Source organism: Anarrhichthys ocellatus, unplaced genomic scaffold, assembly GCF_004355925.1.
Source record: "Anarrhichthys ocellatus isolate YVR2014 unplaced genomic scaffold, GSC_Weel_1.0 scaffold21, whole genome shotgun sequence".
In the NCBI taxonomy this organism is placed as follows: domain Eukaryota; kingdom Metazoa; phylum Chordata; class Actinopteri; order Perciformes; family Anarhichadidae; genus Anarrhichthys; species Anarrhichthys ocellatus.
The window spans coordinates 6135932-6152805 of NW_022280051.1; the positions used below are offsets into that span (position 1 = coordinate 6135932).

The following is a 16874-nucleotide window of genomic DNA, read 5'->3' on the forward strand; positions in this document are numbered from 1 at the left end:
TGCAACGTTAACCACATGCTTAAAACTGCAACCGTCACAAGGAACCGTGAAACAGGAAGTCAACGATGTTTTATTTGTTGCGTAATCCGTACTTAAATAACGGCGCTTCAGTAGTTGTTTTAACCCAAACCAGGATCTTTTCCGCAACTTAACCGAGTTGTTTCCTGTGAAGACAGAAGGAACGAGTGGAAACACTTGTTGCTGGATTTTCGAGGGAAAACGCAGGAAAGAAGCAACTGTTGTGTGTTATGTTGTGTTGGCAGTTTGTTTCTGCTGCTCCCACGTGACCAACAGAAACCAGTTATTGCAGCTTAAAATAAAAGTTCAGCCGAGAGAAAATAGGCGAGACTTCCTGTTAAAATCAGGGATTCATTTCCTTTTGAACTCAAGTATTTTGTGGTTGGTTCTGTGTAGAGAAACTTTCTGTCTCTAAAGCGTTGAACCCCACGAGGTTCTCACTTCTCTTCTCCTGCATTGATGTGGAGCGTTTCAACCACACAGGACGGCCACATTGTCTGCTTCTTCTCTTCTTCTGGTTGTTTATTGCAGCTCTCTCTGTGTAACCTCTGAGACTCCCCAGCGCCCCAAAAAAGTCCCATGTTGGTTCATATTTTATTCATATTTTCTGATGCATATTTTGCTGCCTGCCTCTCTGAGGGGTCCTACACAGCGGTCACTGCTTTCCATCGCCTCCCAGCCATTTGTCACCTTCTTCTTTTCATGTCTGAGACCCCCCCCGCCGTCTTCTCTTTGCCCCCGGAGGCCGAAGTCTTCAAAGAGAGAAAGAAGCAACACTGACCCTCTCCTCCTCTGTTCTCCTTCGCTCCCAGCTCGTCTTCCTCTCTCCTCTTAACTCGCCAACAAGTGAAAGGTCTTCACTGGCCTCCCTCTCTGCATCTACACCCGTCTGAGAATCTGAAAACTATCTCAACGTGCGTGTGCGTGCGTGCGTGCGTGTGTGTGCGTGTGCGTGTGTGTGTGTGCGTGTGTGTGTGTGTGGGTGTATTTATACACAGGACAAAACGAGTCAATGGAAGGAGCAATGAAGTGCTCTGAGAGAGAAACAGATTAGATGTCAGGAATATCCAGAGAGGCAGAAACACTCTGAAGGACTGAAATAGTTCATCAGCAGCAGTCTGAACACAGTGGTGGGATGTAACCAAGTCCAAGTATACATTTCAAGTACTTTTACTGTACTGTAATGTATTTATGCTACATCTACTCTTCTACATTTTAGAGAAAATATTGTTCTTTTTACTCCACTACATTTATCTGACAGCTTTAGTTACTTTACAAATAATTATTTTTGCACACAAAACACACGGAGTAATAGTTCGATTGACGGGATGTGAATCAGCATCTTTTGTGATGCATCTGGTTGGAGGTTTGCTGCTTTTCTTTGAGATGAAGTTCATATTGTTGAGGTTTGGATGAAACAAACATTGTGAAGGTTGTTTGACTCGTAAAATGAGTTCATCATCATCAACACGGCTGCTGCTGATCAGATTTGTTGGTGTGTCTCGTTCACACACACACACACACACACACACACACACACACACACACTGGGTATAATAGCCAAACATAACAGGCCTCGTTCTAGTCATAACATCCCTGCTGTACAGTGTGTGTGTGTGTGTGTGTGTGTGTGTGTGTGTGTAAGCATCGAAACTTACAAAAAGTAAAAAGTACTCGTTATGCATAACAATATATATTTTATTATTGTTTTATAATTATTGATGCTTTAACGTGTTCATCACTTTGTTGTTGCAGCTGGTAAAGAAGGAGCTCATTTTAATGACTTCATATACTTCTTGTTAGTTTAATGTACAATAATACTTCATTATTTATTGGTAAGTTATATTTTTTATTCATAATGATAATAAAGACGGAACTCAAGCTGTCAAATAAATAAAAAGATGAATATACAAAATGTAGTGGAGTAGAAGTATAAAGTGGCATAAAATAGGAAATACTCAAGTACCTCTAAATACTACAGTACTTGAGTGAATGTACTTTGATACTCAGGATAACCTCGACTCACCTCTGTGACACAAATACACTCCTCTCTTCTTCTTCTACAGTTAATTCTGTCTCCCGCCCGCACGTTGTCGTCTTATCTGCCCTCACACACACGCACGCACACACGCACACACACACACACACACGCACACGCACTCTTTCTCTCTCGTTCCCACAGTGTGCAGTGGTGTAATCAGCGCCTCATATTGTAACAGGAGATTAGCACTGCTCAGCTAAAAATCACAATCTGCCCCGTCAGATAGCCCAGGCTGGATGAATCACACACACACACACACACACACACACACTACACTCACACACTCCAGGCTATAATATAGAAAAGTGCTACCTGCAGAGCTGGCGTCGGACCTCTCTATAATTGGTGTCTCCTCTGGTATCATCAGACTTCGCAGCAGCTCTTTTATAATCAGGACCAGACTAATGAGAGCAGAGCTTCACTTTAAGGAGACTCTGCTGAGTCTCACCTCCTCTGAGCTGCTCATCTCCCCCTTCAGATGAACTTATGTCCGCCTGAAATGGACTCCAGGGGTCCTCTCGCCTGGTTTGTACAACCTGACTCCACTTTGGCCTCACATGAGGGGACTTTGCCGGTCCCTGTGGAGTAAAGCGGTAGTGTTTCTGAGCACCAGAGTCCCTTAACAAAACCTCTCGTTTTACTGCAGCAGGGTCTGACAGTCTGCTCTACTCGGTCCTGGTTCTGGTTCTCATTTTCTCATAGACTTCTATACAATCTGACTTCTTGTTGCAACCAGAGGAGTCGCCCCCTGATGGCCAGTAAAGAGAATGCAACTTCATGACACTTCCTCACATAAAGCCGGTCTCTCCTCCAGGAGAACTTAAGTAGCGCCACATCCGTAGTCATTTAAACCCAAACCACAACCTTTTCCTAAACCTTACCAAGAAGTTTTGTTTCCTAAACCTTATCGAGTGAAGACGGTAGTTTATTTTGAAAAGACTGTATGCTCGTAATAAGTGGAAATTGACAGTTGTTGCAGGACTTCTTCATACTAATTAATAAAACTTTGTTTAGTTTGATTAGGAAGTGACACAGTTTTAGTAGTCGCTGTATTTGTTTCCCCCTAGCTGTTTATACAGCTCACACACACACGCGTCACTCAGGGCTGAGAGAGAGATGAAAACTAAAGGTCTCTCTATCGCTCTGCAGCAGCTGGCTGTCACTGGCTGATACCACAACAACGTCTATTGCTGCTTTACACACAGAAACAACAGAGATGTACACACACACACACACTACAAACTCTCTTACACAACCTTCAGGCTGCTTCGGCATTTTGTTTGCTTGTTCTTCGCTAAGAGGCTGATGGACTTTTTGTAAAATGTGAAACACACACACACACACACACACTCACAGAGCGTGGCAGAGTACCATTTAACTGGTATTACCCTCTAAATTCATACTGCATGTTAATAATGCAGATTCCCATGCTAACACCCTCATATAATGAACTGGGTCAGACACACTCATTGTGTGTGTGTGTGTGTGTGTACGTACGTGTTTGTGCATGCTTCAGCTGACTGTACAGGTGTGTGTGCGTATGGGGATGAGAGAGAGAGAGAGAGAAGTGGGGAATGTTTAATACCCCGTAATCCTCTAAATTTCCTCGGCTCTGAACCAGGGTCACACTTTTTCTGTGTGTTATCATACCTGGATTATTTCTGCTGTAGTACCAGGGAACTGTGTGCTTGTTGCCAGAAAGGAAACAAGAAAGGAGTTATTAATAAGACGGAAAACAGCTGAAGGTTTTGTTCTCAAGTGTTCTTTAGCAGAGAGGCTTTTTTAGGCTAATCTGGAAAAATATTTTGAATAAACATATTAAATATTAGATTAGAAGTCAACTGTGCAGTTAAAGTATGTAATGTTTATTTATGTCTGGTGTTATTAAAGCTACTACAAGGAACTGTAATGTAGTGTTGATTCTGTCGCCCCCTGTGGACTAAAGTGGTAGTGTCTCTGAGCACCAGACTCTTTAGAAAACCTCTCATTTTACTGCAGCAGGGTCTGACAGTCTGCTCCTCTCAGTCCTGGTTCTGGTTCTCCCGGGCCTCCCCTCCCTTTAGCGAGTCCAGCAGTACGTCCTGGTCTCCAGCAGAGAGGTGTCGGTGTCGGCTCCCAGCGGAGGAGACGCTGCAGCCACCGTCTCCTCACAGTAGCTTTAAATGACAGGTTTTAAGTGAGCTACGACGTCGTATGTGGATTTATTTTAGTTTTAGTCGAGACGCTCCGATGATGAAAACAGACGAAATATAGATGTGTAAGATTAAAACGTCTTTATACATCACATTTGGTTCCATGTTGATGTCAAAAATAGCACTTAAAGGAGCGTTAAATGGACGAGTCCTCTGGGAGACTAATGAGTGTCTGTCTTGTCTGTAGATCTATAATGTGTTATAAAGTATAGAGGCTGTCTTTCCAGGCTCGGTTCATTAGGGCTTAGTTTCCACCGGCGTGTCCCAGAATGCACCACTCAGTTCTTAAATCTCTGACTCTTCATTTCTTCTCCTTTTTATCTCTCACTGTCTCATGAATACACATTGATATGCGCGCTGTTCTCTACCTTCTTTGTTGGCGTCTCCTCTAACTTTCTGTACATCACACACACACACACACACACACACACACACACGCTTAATAAAGGTGTGTGTTAGCCTTTATTATGTACAGTTTGTAGGATGAAGCGCCAGAGGGTTCTGGAGTCTGCCGTCAGCAGAGCGTCTCCACAACGTTTCTCTTCATCTCAGCGTGAGCTCAGCATCGTGGACGCTGCTGTTAAATGAATCACTTGTTGTTGAGCACAGCGTGTGAGAAATGACCAGCTCGAGAGAAACAAAACGTTAAACGTGTAAAGCATTATGCAATAACTCGACAAAACATCACGTTAGCATTTTGCAGAATGCAAGCCAGCATGCTTTTCTGGCTATTCTGACCCACAATCCTTTGCACAGCAGATATATCAGTATATATCAAAATTCTCTCTAGTGTCCACCAGGGGGCGACTCCTCTGGTTGTATAGAAGTCTATGAGAAAATGACTCTACTTCTCTCTTGATTTATTACCTCAGAAAACATTGTAAACATGAGTTTATGGTCTCAATCTCTAGTTTCAAGTCTTCTTCAATACAGCATGATGTTCATTTAGTACATTATGGTCCATTTAGAGTCACACAGACCATAAAGCAGGGGATGCTTTAGGGCGGGGCTACTGTGATTGACAGGTTGCTACCAGAGACGTATACGGCGTCTCTAGGTCACTCCTCCTCAGTCCATATATGGTCACTTTCTGCTCACCGGTTGCAAAAAACCAAGATGGCCCCTGCTGAAATGCCGAACTCGAGGCTTAAAAAGTCCACAAACCAACGAGTGACGTCACGACGACTACGTCCGCTTCTTATATAAAGTCTACGGTCCCGATTAAATGCCTACTGGATGTAACAGTGTGCACAATAAGCTGTGTTGGTGAATGTTCCTCTACTTCTGCTGATTTGAAAGAGTGTACTTTGGTGAAAAGTGGTCACCCAGCAGGGTGGGGGTGTGTGTGTGTGTGTGTGTGTGTGTGTGTGTGTGTGTGTGTGTGTGTCGATGAGGCAGTTTGCATGGGTGACGGTGGAGCAGCTCTGGTCTGAGCGTCACCATGAAGCTCCACCACCTCTCTGCTGCTGTCAGTGAAACACACCCAGCTGTGCAGTGAGTGGACCGAACATCTTCTTCACACCGGGCTGCACTTCCTGCTCCATAATTCATGTCTCCGTTGTTTGTCGCTGTTGTTTTTCAGCCTGTCGACACCGTTTTCACTTCGTAATAAAAAAAGTTTCATTTAAAGTGAGAAGCTGACGTGGTACTCCGCCCATTCTCTTGAAAAAGGCTTTAAAGACGTTTTTTTAAGCCTCCTAATCGACAGCAAAAGTGTTAATAAGATGGAAAACACCTGGAAGTTTTGTCTTTTTATTCGGCTTGTCTGGTAAAGAGTTTGAAATAAACACATTAGATATTGGATTAGAAGTCAGTTAAAGTAATGATTTGCAGAACAATCCTCTTCTCTGCTAAACAAATCTGAATTTAAATCCGGAGAGACTCGGTTTCAGCCAAAAGTACAAACTGTAACCAGAGTGAGCTGAGGACAAAATGTAAATGCGATGTCTCGTCTTGTTGCTCCGCATGACGTCTCTTGTCACTTCTTGTAGGTGCTGGATGTGGATTACAGCCTAAAATAGAGACGAACATTCACCCAGGCAGATGTGATCAGCTGTTTGGAGTTGAGCATAAAGGCCGCAGTGTGTTGGGGAAAGCTGCTTTGAAAGGCTCACAGTTTCTACAAGCTCCACTTTAGAAGAAGTTGTTCCCTCGAGGGGAACGCAGCTTTGTCACCTTACTGAAGAGTAGCAGCACGGATGACAACAGTGTGTTTTAAAGGTGTAACAACGTCGAGTGTGTGCAGTAAAACATGAACGTGTTTTATTACTTGTAAGATACACACATTGTATTTTGTTTAGACTCAAACCCGCACACATCATGCTGCTGCTGCAAATACTCACTAGAGCCCCAAATGTGGATTCATCCGCCGCTGAAAATAGTCCCCAACAAATGCACTACTTCCTCCTGTTTGTTTGTTAAAAACTACAATGACCAGCTGTTTTATAAAATGATTCTTTTTTTATTAAAATAATGGAAAATAAACATCAACACACACTTCTTAAAATACTGATAACAGAGCGAGGTCGTGCACAAGAAGGCCGGTCGTCCAACAGGTTTCAAAGTGTGTGCGTGTGTGTGTGTGTGTGTGTGTGTGTGTGTGTGTGTGTGTGTTGAGTAGGCTTCCAGCCGCTTTCAGGCTGTGAGGGAGAGTTATCTGTGCTTTAATCAGCCCTGAACGGAGGGAGAGGGAGGGAAAGCTCTCCCTCTCTGGCTCTGTAATAAGGCTTCTTGCTCTAAATCCTTTAATCTGAGCAGGAATGAAGGCTATATCTCTGTCTGCTGGCTGCAAAGAACAATTTCTGCTTCTTTATTTTCCTTTTTCTGTCTCACACACACAGCTAAAAACACAGCCTGCCTTGTTAATTGAGAGCTGGGAGGACTCTTTCTCTCCTCTCTATATGTGTGTGGGTAAAGGTTAGCCGTGCACCAGGAGGTTCAAAAGGACTGGAAAAGTTAGGCAAACTTTTTTAATAATACATGTTGGGCTCACATGCATGAGCAGCAACACACACATTTGAGTGACTCGTCGGTGCTGATTATTTGTGGATACGAGCGGAGAGAAACGAGTTCTTTAATAAAGTGCTTGCTCCCTCTGTAGACGAGGCAGCGGGTTTAATAGTCGGTGTGAGGAGAAGCTGTAAATCTGCTGGATTGTGTCCAGACATAATGACTGGACAGCCATGGAGGCTGCATGCATCCAGCTCTGTGTTCAGCCTCTGAACATGTGACATTCAATGCATCTGTGGACTGAGCGCTCTTCCAACCAACACTTTCACTTAACTTTTTGTTGTTCTTCTTAATTCTCCTCGCATAATCTGCGCCTCAGACTGATTTTATAATCCAATTCTCCAAAACACCTCAAGGTTTTCTTCAGAAAGATGATATCATTTTTAATTTCCGTTCAGGAAGTTTAGGCTATTAACGAGATATTTTCATCTCATGGCAATTAGCAGCATGTTGTTTGAATTAACTCACAATGTGGTAACTTTGGGTAATGAGCACGGCATCTGCCATTGGCAGCTTTGATAGAGGAACAAATGGCTGAATCAGCCATCGGAAATAGTCATATTTTAAATCATATTCATGCATTCAAGTAGTTTGAAATGCAGAGTTAGGGAAGTTGTGGAGGAAAGTAAGTGACACAGCGAATTTTAACCTTTTCCCACAAAATGTTTCGGGGGTTTCTTCTTTTTTATATCAGTTATTATATTCAGTCTCTCTTTCAAACTCTCAAACCAGAGTTGATGATTGTTGGAACAGTGGAAATACAGAAAAAATCCGGTTTTGATGAGTTTTATTTTGTTTCTTTCAAGGTTTTACGATAATCGGCGAGATAAATGACTGTTGTCTGACTGGAGTCTGGTGGTTTTGAGGAGAGCATATTAAGTGTATGTTGTGCATGTTAATATAACGTAATAATTGTCCAAATCCCTGATGATTTTATTTATTATATGTTCACTACAAAGCGCGTCACATCCCGTGTGTCATGTTCCAATCACCTCCGATCAGAGCCGAGTCATTTGTCCGAGGACATAATGACGATCGTCCCGTTTCCCAACAAAGATATTTAGATTTTCTCAAATGTGTATCACTCCGCCGCTGAAAATAGTCCCCAGCAAATGTACAATCTCTTCCCGTTTTGTTTGATTATAAAACTACCGAGCCTTTAAGATTTACATCTTCCTTTGGGAAGTTTGACAGTAATGAGAGACGGACTAACGCATTGTTGGTTTTGGTGAGAGTAATGCCTCTATTATCCTTTAGGTTGCATAACAGCACCTGTATCCAAACAGTGGGGGGTCTCTTTCATATCAATTAAAACCCAACAGGAACATTCTTCTGATGCGTTGCCTCCTTTGAAGACTGTGACAGAACACCTGCCAGCTTTTCTCAACTCTCGTTGATTTCTTTTTTCCCCATGTTCAGTCTGCCTTTAGAACAGCATCAGCAGGATCTGGAGCCGGTTAAGTCGACAGAAAAAAACGTCAATCACGACATCTTAAAGATGAGTTGCTGTGAGCTGTCTGGGATGCTCTGACAGTTATCCCCACATGAGCCCGAATGCAGCAAACAGGAAGCGGTGAGCCGACTGAACGAGGCCTCGGCGCCGTTTCGACGCCAGCGTCCTTTAATTGCTTCGGCAGAATCTCTTGACGGAGGCGAAGCAGCGAGTTGGGTTCTTTAAAAGTAGCTGGAAACGCTGCTTAGGTGGGAGAGATAATTAAAGCAGGAGACGCAGTGTGTTGGTATGCAGGGATGATACAAACACACAGGGACACACACCGTCTCATCAGTGTGTGCCGGTGTCAGGTTAATGGGAGGTGCACCGGGATAGAAAGTGGTTGTTAATCGCTCACTCCAACGCAGAGGACGCAGCCACTAAATTACATTTGCATAACAGAATTAATCAGTGCGTGAGTTTACCGCCATGAAATGGGATCATGTCTCTCTCTCTCTGTACCTCGGCGGGAAAACTTTCCATGCATTGATGTGAAGTCATATTTGTTTAAGAAGATTGATTTCCTTCCTCACGGGCAGTTGGCAGGTTTCACTTTATTTCAGGGTGCTGTGGAAATAAATTTGCACTTTCTTCCGATTGGTAATCCATCACAGGGAACACTTCCTCGCATTTAGTTTTGTCAAACTTATGTTTTTAAAACATCCAGTTAACGAGAAAAACTGAATACAAACTAAAAGCTCATTTGTCTTAAACTGATATTTCTTACAATTCTTTTGACGGTGTCGGTGTCCTTGAATGCACCATCACAGAGAGTTGTTCTAAACCACATTGCCACACGTCCTTTACAAACAAAAATACAAGTCCCGTCTCTGTACGCTGTCTTCGATGAATTAATTACTCGTTTGATCCATAATCTGTTTGCCTGAAAACGGTCCAGACCTCGAGGATATTTAGTTTCCCAACAGTTGATTTTTGGCATTTATGCTTTTGACAAATGACTTGAAGTGTTCATCGATTATTATTAATTTACTGTCAAGCGACTAATTTGATTAAGTGATTCATTTCAGCTGAAAATTAATGGAAACCAATGAGAACTGTGAATAAAGAGATTATCTGTCAACAAGACGGAACGTTAACTTTGATATCTTTATATCTTTACCACCAGTCAAATGTAACGTTTGATCTGAGGATGGTTTATGTTTTTACCTATATTCAGGGCTTTTCTACTTGAGTGTGGTTTCGGTGGTGAGAACAATGTTTTTGAAGTCTTGCACACGTCTTAGTGTCGCGCCTTGTTGGAAACGGAAATTTCTTTGTCTTGTGCCATGTTGGACTCAACATTTTCTTGGTCTCTTGCATGGTTGGACTCAGAATTGTCTTGGTCTCGGGCCTTGCTGGACTCGGGGTTGTCTTGGTCTCGGGCCTTGCTGGACTCGGGGTTGTCTTGGTCTCGGGCCTGCTTTTGCTCTTGGACTGGACTCTATGAAGTTGGTCTTCTTGACTACAGCCCTGTCTATATCGATCCATCACTAGTGGAGATATAGTTTTGTACATAACAAAATGAGCAGGTGGGGTTTTCAGACTTCAGCCATCGCTGCTCGCTGTTCTAAAGCTACACCGTGTTGAATGGCGCGTGTTCCCTGAAGGCCTAGATGCTTTTCTAAAGTAAACTAATGAGAGAAACATTGTGCTACGCTGTCATCTTTTGGCATGTAGATGGCAACACAAGCTTCTTCTTCTTCTTGCGTCGGTATTGTTTGGTGGTGAACTGGTTAATGAGTTCCTGTATTTACTACTCATTGTGTCTTTGTCCACACAGTCGGTCCTCTGTGTCTTTTGTTTGTTTCTGCTGGCTGTGTCGTTGCCCTGCTGAGATGTTACCCAGTGGTACGATACAGACCGTACATTGTGTGCGTATAAAAGCACTCGGTCTGCTTAATAACGGCCGGCTTCTCCGACCTGCTATCATCAGACTAATCCTCTTCTCAAAGGTCGCCTTATTAGAGGCTCTTACTTTGTCACTGTGTAATGATGGGCACTTTTAGATTAATGCAGGCTTAGCAGTGTAATAATATGTACCGTCTCAGGTTCACTCCGCTCCACACAAATGACTTCCTGGAGTCCCTTTTCTTATTCTGCCCATATGGACTCGTCCGATTCCGATGAAACGTCTTTTTCTTCGAGCTGCCTCAGATTCGAAGTTTTAACGGTCATTTAAAATAAAATAATCCTCTGATTCATCCTAATGAAACTATTCGTTGCAGCCTTAAAGTTGAATATCTTTTGGTCTGTTGGTCGGTCAAAACACTTTTGGACTCGTAGCTCGACCTGAACTTGTATTCAAGCAAAAAGACTTTTAATGTGGCTTCTAGACAGCCGTCAATAATAATGAATACAGAAAAATGAAGTATTGTAATGTGCATTTACTCTATTGACGTTCTATAGACGACATAGCATACAAACATGTTTTTCTAGATTTTGTACATCTTGCTCCGTGTATGTTGGACCCCTGGACTTCCTCTCTCTTTGTTCGTCTCTACATGAGTGTGTAATGCTTTGTGGACTCTGGGACTGGTAGCAGAGATTGTGAGTGTGTGTTTGTGATAGATAGAGGTATAACGGCTGTGTGTGTGAGTGTGTGTGTGTGTGCGTGCTATCGTCTTCGGTCTTTTAGTTTTATGCTTACTTTGTCTCAGCCATGCTCTCCTCCAGGCCTCTTCATTACCACCAATAAGAAGTCAATTTCCCCTGGGCTCCGCCAATCATAGCGTCCATATCCCCTCCAGGCACGGCCAATCAGCTTCAACGCTCCTCCAGCCCGATGTCATGAATGGCTAATGACGCCCGGTGGTGGGCATGAATGAAAATGAGGCCGAGTCGGGGCTTTTCCTAACTCGGAGAGCATTTCAGCCGTAAACAAGAAGTCCAAGTTCAAGGCAAGATGTTATTGGACATCCAAGCAGCGCAGACATCCGCTCGGTGAAGTCTGAACGTGTGAATGTTACGGTCACACCGCGTCCACCATGCAGACCGAAGGAATAGTGGATGTAAAATAGACAAGAAAATATTTTTAAAAACGTAATATTTAGTGTTTGAAATGAAGTATGATGCAACGGTTTTGTTTACATAGACTGGAAACCAGACTCTTAAAGACCTGTCGTGTGTTTAAATGTTTCTTTGGGCCAACATCTGGACGGAAGGACAGACAGACAGATCTGGTGCGTCCCCGGGGATCTCGTGTGTCAGAAAACTGTTTTTAGTTTGAACTCCTGCGGGTGAGGAGAGGGAGGGACGAAGGGAGAGGGAGGGAGAGACGGAGGGAGAGGGAGGGAGAGAGAGGGGGAGAGAGGGAGGGGGAGACGATGTGAATTACAAAGACAAGTTAGAAAGAGAGAAGCTTAGAGAGGTTAGACAGTGAGAGGAAATCAGTCGGGCTTTATTCCCCCGGCTGGAGCTTCAGCAGACATTCCTGGATTTAGTTTCACTCCAAACTTTTTGAGCAGAGGGGTCAGTGAGACTTTCACAAAGTATGCACTCGGGATTTTAATGAGTCACAGATTGCTGTTCTCTCCCCTGTGTATGTATATAAGTGTGTGTGTGTGTGTGTGAGACTCACTTTTCCATCACATTAGCATTTTATCGCCGTGGTTGGCAACTCCGGTTTTCTACCAAATATGTGCTGCTTGTGGCTGCCAATGTAATCTCTCACACACAGACTCGGACTCCATTGTAATACTATATTCAAGCAGACTTTCATTCCTAAAGTCTGTTAACCCAAACCAGAACATGCCAAACCGTCAGCCATAGACCCCCGCCACACAGACGGGATAGAACACCTGAATAAACGAGTGCAGAAGCCAACACGTCCTCACTGGAATGCATGAAATACGTGAGCTCGGTCAGTGCTGGCTTCAAATGATGGCGCTCTGTGTCAGGGACTCGTGTAAATATAGGTTTGTTACATGCATAGTGTCTTTTCAAAATAAACCTCCATCTTCACAGGAAGTTTGGTTATTTGATATGGACGCCACAGTTGTGTTAGAATTGTAACATACAGTTATGCACAAGGACCAGATGCACTGGGTTCAGTGTTGGGAGCACACCTGTGATAAAGCTCTGAACCCTCACTGTACACATCAGACAGACACGGTTAGAGAATAACTGGTGAACTTAGTCGAACATTCAGCAGCTAAAGACACAGAGATTCCCTCAGGAGGTGGTGGAGACCAAAAACGGAGCTAAAAGAGAATATTGGACTTACGTTCATCAAGTTATCATGTGAGATATGCAACCGTTTGCCTACTTATTGCACTTTATGAGTCAGTGTTTTGTTCCCAGCTGGTTATGGCTACATTTATTCAGGTTTAAATTCAGGGAGGGGGAGGGAGGGAGGGGGAGGGAGGGAGCGAGAGAGAGAGAGATTTCCTTTGATGTGGCAGATGCACACTTCCATAACAGGCCCTCTGAGAGCGAAGGTGAATACACCTGCTGTCTTCTTATATTGAGGTGGAGGAGGAGGAGGAGACTGGGTCAAAACAAGAAGAGGCTTTTTATTTTACTTTCATGGTGAATGAAGTGCTGCTGACCTGCATTATGGACGCAGTTTATTCTTATTGCAGGTTTACAGATGTTTTGCGACAGCGTATGAGGGACATTGTTGGCAAAAGATTTAACATGACACACCCTCATCACACCACAGACACCACCATTTATCAATGCGGTAACATGAGCCGCCAAGGTTTGTTTTTGTAAATTTACAACTTTAAAGTTTAAAGTTAGCTCCACCATGACAAACTACAACATTAAAGTACTGCTTTCAAAATTCTACATCAATGACAATGACACAGAGTATAACTAGTATAACACTGAGAGTAGCTGCTTTGTATTACGAGTACTTGCTGATACTAGCGCTTGTACTTCAATGAAATGTTGAATGCAGTACTTTTACTTCCAACAGAGTATTTCTACACTTTGGTATTGCTACTTTTACTTGAGTAAATAATTTAAATAGTTTCACAACACTGTCTGAATGTACTTGTATCATATTACATCACACGTTTCAATAAATGTCGTCACCCAATGACGTTTAACCGACCAACCAGCAAGCAGCATTAAAACACCCTAAAAAGTGTAAATGTATTAATTAGGAAAGTGGTTTTCCTAAACTTAAGTTATTTGGTGAACAATGCTGTGACCACAACTCGTCTCACTGAGAAGCCGTCGTTGCATAAAAAGAAATAATCGTGCAAGTAAAAATGAGACATACAATTGTGCAGAAGTTGAAATATAGGGATATGAATATAGAATAAAATGCTGGATATCTGTTGTAGTAAAACGTTCAAAGGTTTCTGTGTGTAACACTCTAAAGTCTGCATTGCAGCCATTAGGAGCTGACTCCTTGATATCTGGGGATAGGTAATTGGGGCGAGCAGGTGGGTACAAAGATAAGTCTTTTCAACCCAATAAATCCTTTTTGCAATGAAGCGAACTGAAGTGAATTCAATTTGGAGGGAGTTAACAGCACAGAGGGGGGGGGGGTAGGCAGCCAGTTGATCCACCACCAATCAGAACGATCTGATAGACGCCTGATCACGTAAATAGACGAACACGAAGTGACTTTAATGGGTTTTGATTTGACAGAAGGCAGAGACGCCGCCGCTGTGATTAAAACGTTTTTTACTGTTTTGAGGGAAAATTATAAGATGAAGTTTATGAGAATCAACCAAAAATAACCTGCTGTAGTTGCATCGCTGCGTGAATGTTTGTGCAGCGATGTTTTACAGCTATAATTAAACACTCGCATCCAGACTAATGGAAGGAGAAACTCAGGACGTCGGGAAACTAATTGCTACACTCAGTCTCTCTCTCTCCACACACACACTTTCTGCTTTTGTCTTCACTAATCTAATCTGGCTCAGCAACTCTCTTCACTTTTTAGCCCCGTTACCTACCTCCTCCTCTTCCTCCTCCTCTTCCTCGCTCACTTTCCTCCAGTAGAAGGATGTTCTCGGTTTAATGAGAAGCTCCTCATTACTGCGTCTCTTTGCTCTCAGCGTTTCATTCCTCTCTCCTTGAGTTTGTGCTGCAGTCGGTGCTCAGCCCCGCGGTACAATGTCACCAGCGCTGCTTTGTTTGGAGGACGAGCTCTTGGTGTCTTTGTCTCTGAATCCAAGTTCAGTGAGTTTATTGTCAGGACTGTTTGTCAGAAACGGTGCTCATGAAGTAGTTTAGTGCTTTACCTTACCGTTCCTGATTAACTGTAGATAAACTGGTTCATATGTAACTAATAAATGCCTTAAATTCACAGAGATTAACCTCGAATCTCGAATTGTTTTCAATGTATTTTAACATACATCTGTTTTCAAACGGTGTAATCAACAATAATACTGTTATTTAATCTGTATTTTTACGGTTCATTACATGTATTTTTGTGGAACGGTTGTGGGGCCCTGGAGCTCAGTCTATTGGATTGCTTTTGGGGTTTTTTGGACGGGTTGATTTGACAAAACAAGCATTTTGAAGATGTGACGGGCATCTTAAAAAAGATTTCTGAAGAAGTAATTAAGATCTATCAATAAGTTGAATATCTTCAACCCCAGAAAGTTCAACATTTCTTTCTCGCCTGTGTTTTTCCTCCAGACACGATGGAGCGGTGGTGGGCGTGGCACTTTGCCCTCTTCGCCCTGGCAGCCGTCTACATCCTCCCCTCCCAGGGTAAAAACAGAGAGTTCCTCTCCAACACTCTGATCAACAACGTGGTGGCCGATCACCGCTCGGGCCGGCTGTACGTCGGCGCCGTCAACCACCTCTACCAGCTGAACCGGGACCTCGAGGTCGAGTCCCACACCGAGACGGGCCCCAAAAAGGACAACCGGCAGTGCACGCCGCCCGTCACGGACGCCTGCGAGGAGGCCGTGGACACCGCCAACCACAACAAGCTGCTGCTGGTCCAGGAGGCCAAGGACGTGCTGGTGGTCTGCGGCAGCGTCTTCAGGGGCATCTGCTCGCTGAGGAACCTGAGCAACGTGGAGGAGCTGCTGTACTTCAGCGACACCAAAGGGGAGAAGTCGTACGTGGCGAGTGCCGAGGAGAGCGTCTCCGTGGTGGGAGTGATGTCCTACTACACCACCAAGGAAAATAACAACTTCACCGTGTTCCTGGTGAGGAGTGAAACACACACACACACACACTCAGACACACACATATGCGTTATATTCCCAGCGGCACAGGGGTGAATTAAAAAAAATCATCACCTCCATCTGTGATATAGTGCGAGCAAATGCAATTCAATTTGCAATTTGTAGAGAATGGAAGAATCAAATTGGCGGCCATGTGGGAAATGAGCGGTCTTGTCAGTTATCTTGAGATGTTTGGTTGTTTTTATTTCTTCACACAGTATCAGTGAAGTCTTTACAAGATGTTTCGTGATGTCATGTCTTCTCCTTTTCCTTCGGAAGCACGGTGAAGCTTTTGATGGCGTTTCTAATGAAATCAGATGATGTGTGAAGGTCTAGCCTCCTCAGGTAAAGGTATGAGAGGAGGTCTGGGGGAACCATTTTCATAAAGCTTCCTACTGCTCTCATAGTGACGAAGAGAATTCTTAACGTTTTCTAAGAATTTCCCCTCAAATTTGAGACATATTCCTGGAAAGGATAAACGTTATTCAATAGAGCTTCTTAGCCCTTAAGACGGCTCCTACGGTGAAGCACTGTCGGCAGTAGTAGTTCGTAGGGAGGAGGACTTTCAAGAGGCTCAAGAGTTTCTAGTGCAGAGGAGAACAATGTTTGAAAGACAAAGAGGTAGAAGGAGCTGTCTCCACACGCTGAATGATTAATGAAACGCTAAAGATGAGATCGTTCAGGGATCTGTGGTCGATCTCACCTTAGATACGTCACATCCCCCACCCGACGCAATCACTCTTTAACGCCAGAAGTGATGTCAGCGGTAAGATATTTGGCGAAATGCAACAGTGTTCGCTGGTTTATAGATTTACATGCAGACCAACGCCACTGCTTATAGCGATCACAACAGCTGATGAAAGCCGTTAATATCTAATAGATTAAGTACCAAAATGATCTGCAAAGCAAATAAATATAATAAGCATGTGACGAGACTACTGCACAAGTAGGCCTCTGGTTTCAAACATTTCAGAGGCTACTTT

At 43.5% G+C, this 16874-nt stretch overlaps 1 protein-coding gene across 1 annotated transcript in view; it reads left to right on the top strand.

The window, feature by feature from the left end:
• The window catches only part of plxnb2a.3 (plexin b2a, tandem duplicate 3), a 92845-nt gene that overhangs the window by 64614 nt on the left and 11357 nt on the right, over window positions 1-16874 (top strand). The window contains exon 4 of the mRNA XM_031859248.1: window positions 15353-15873. Within this exon, the coding sequence (XP_031715108.1) occupies window positions 15358-15873 (516 nt within the window). The 5' untranslated portion in view covers window positions 15353-15357. The remainder of the gene's footprint in view (window positions 1-15352; window positions 15874-16874) is intronic.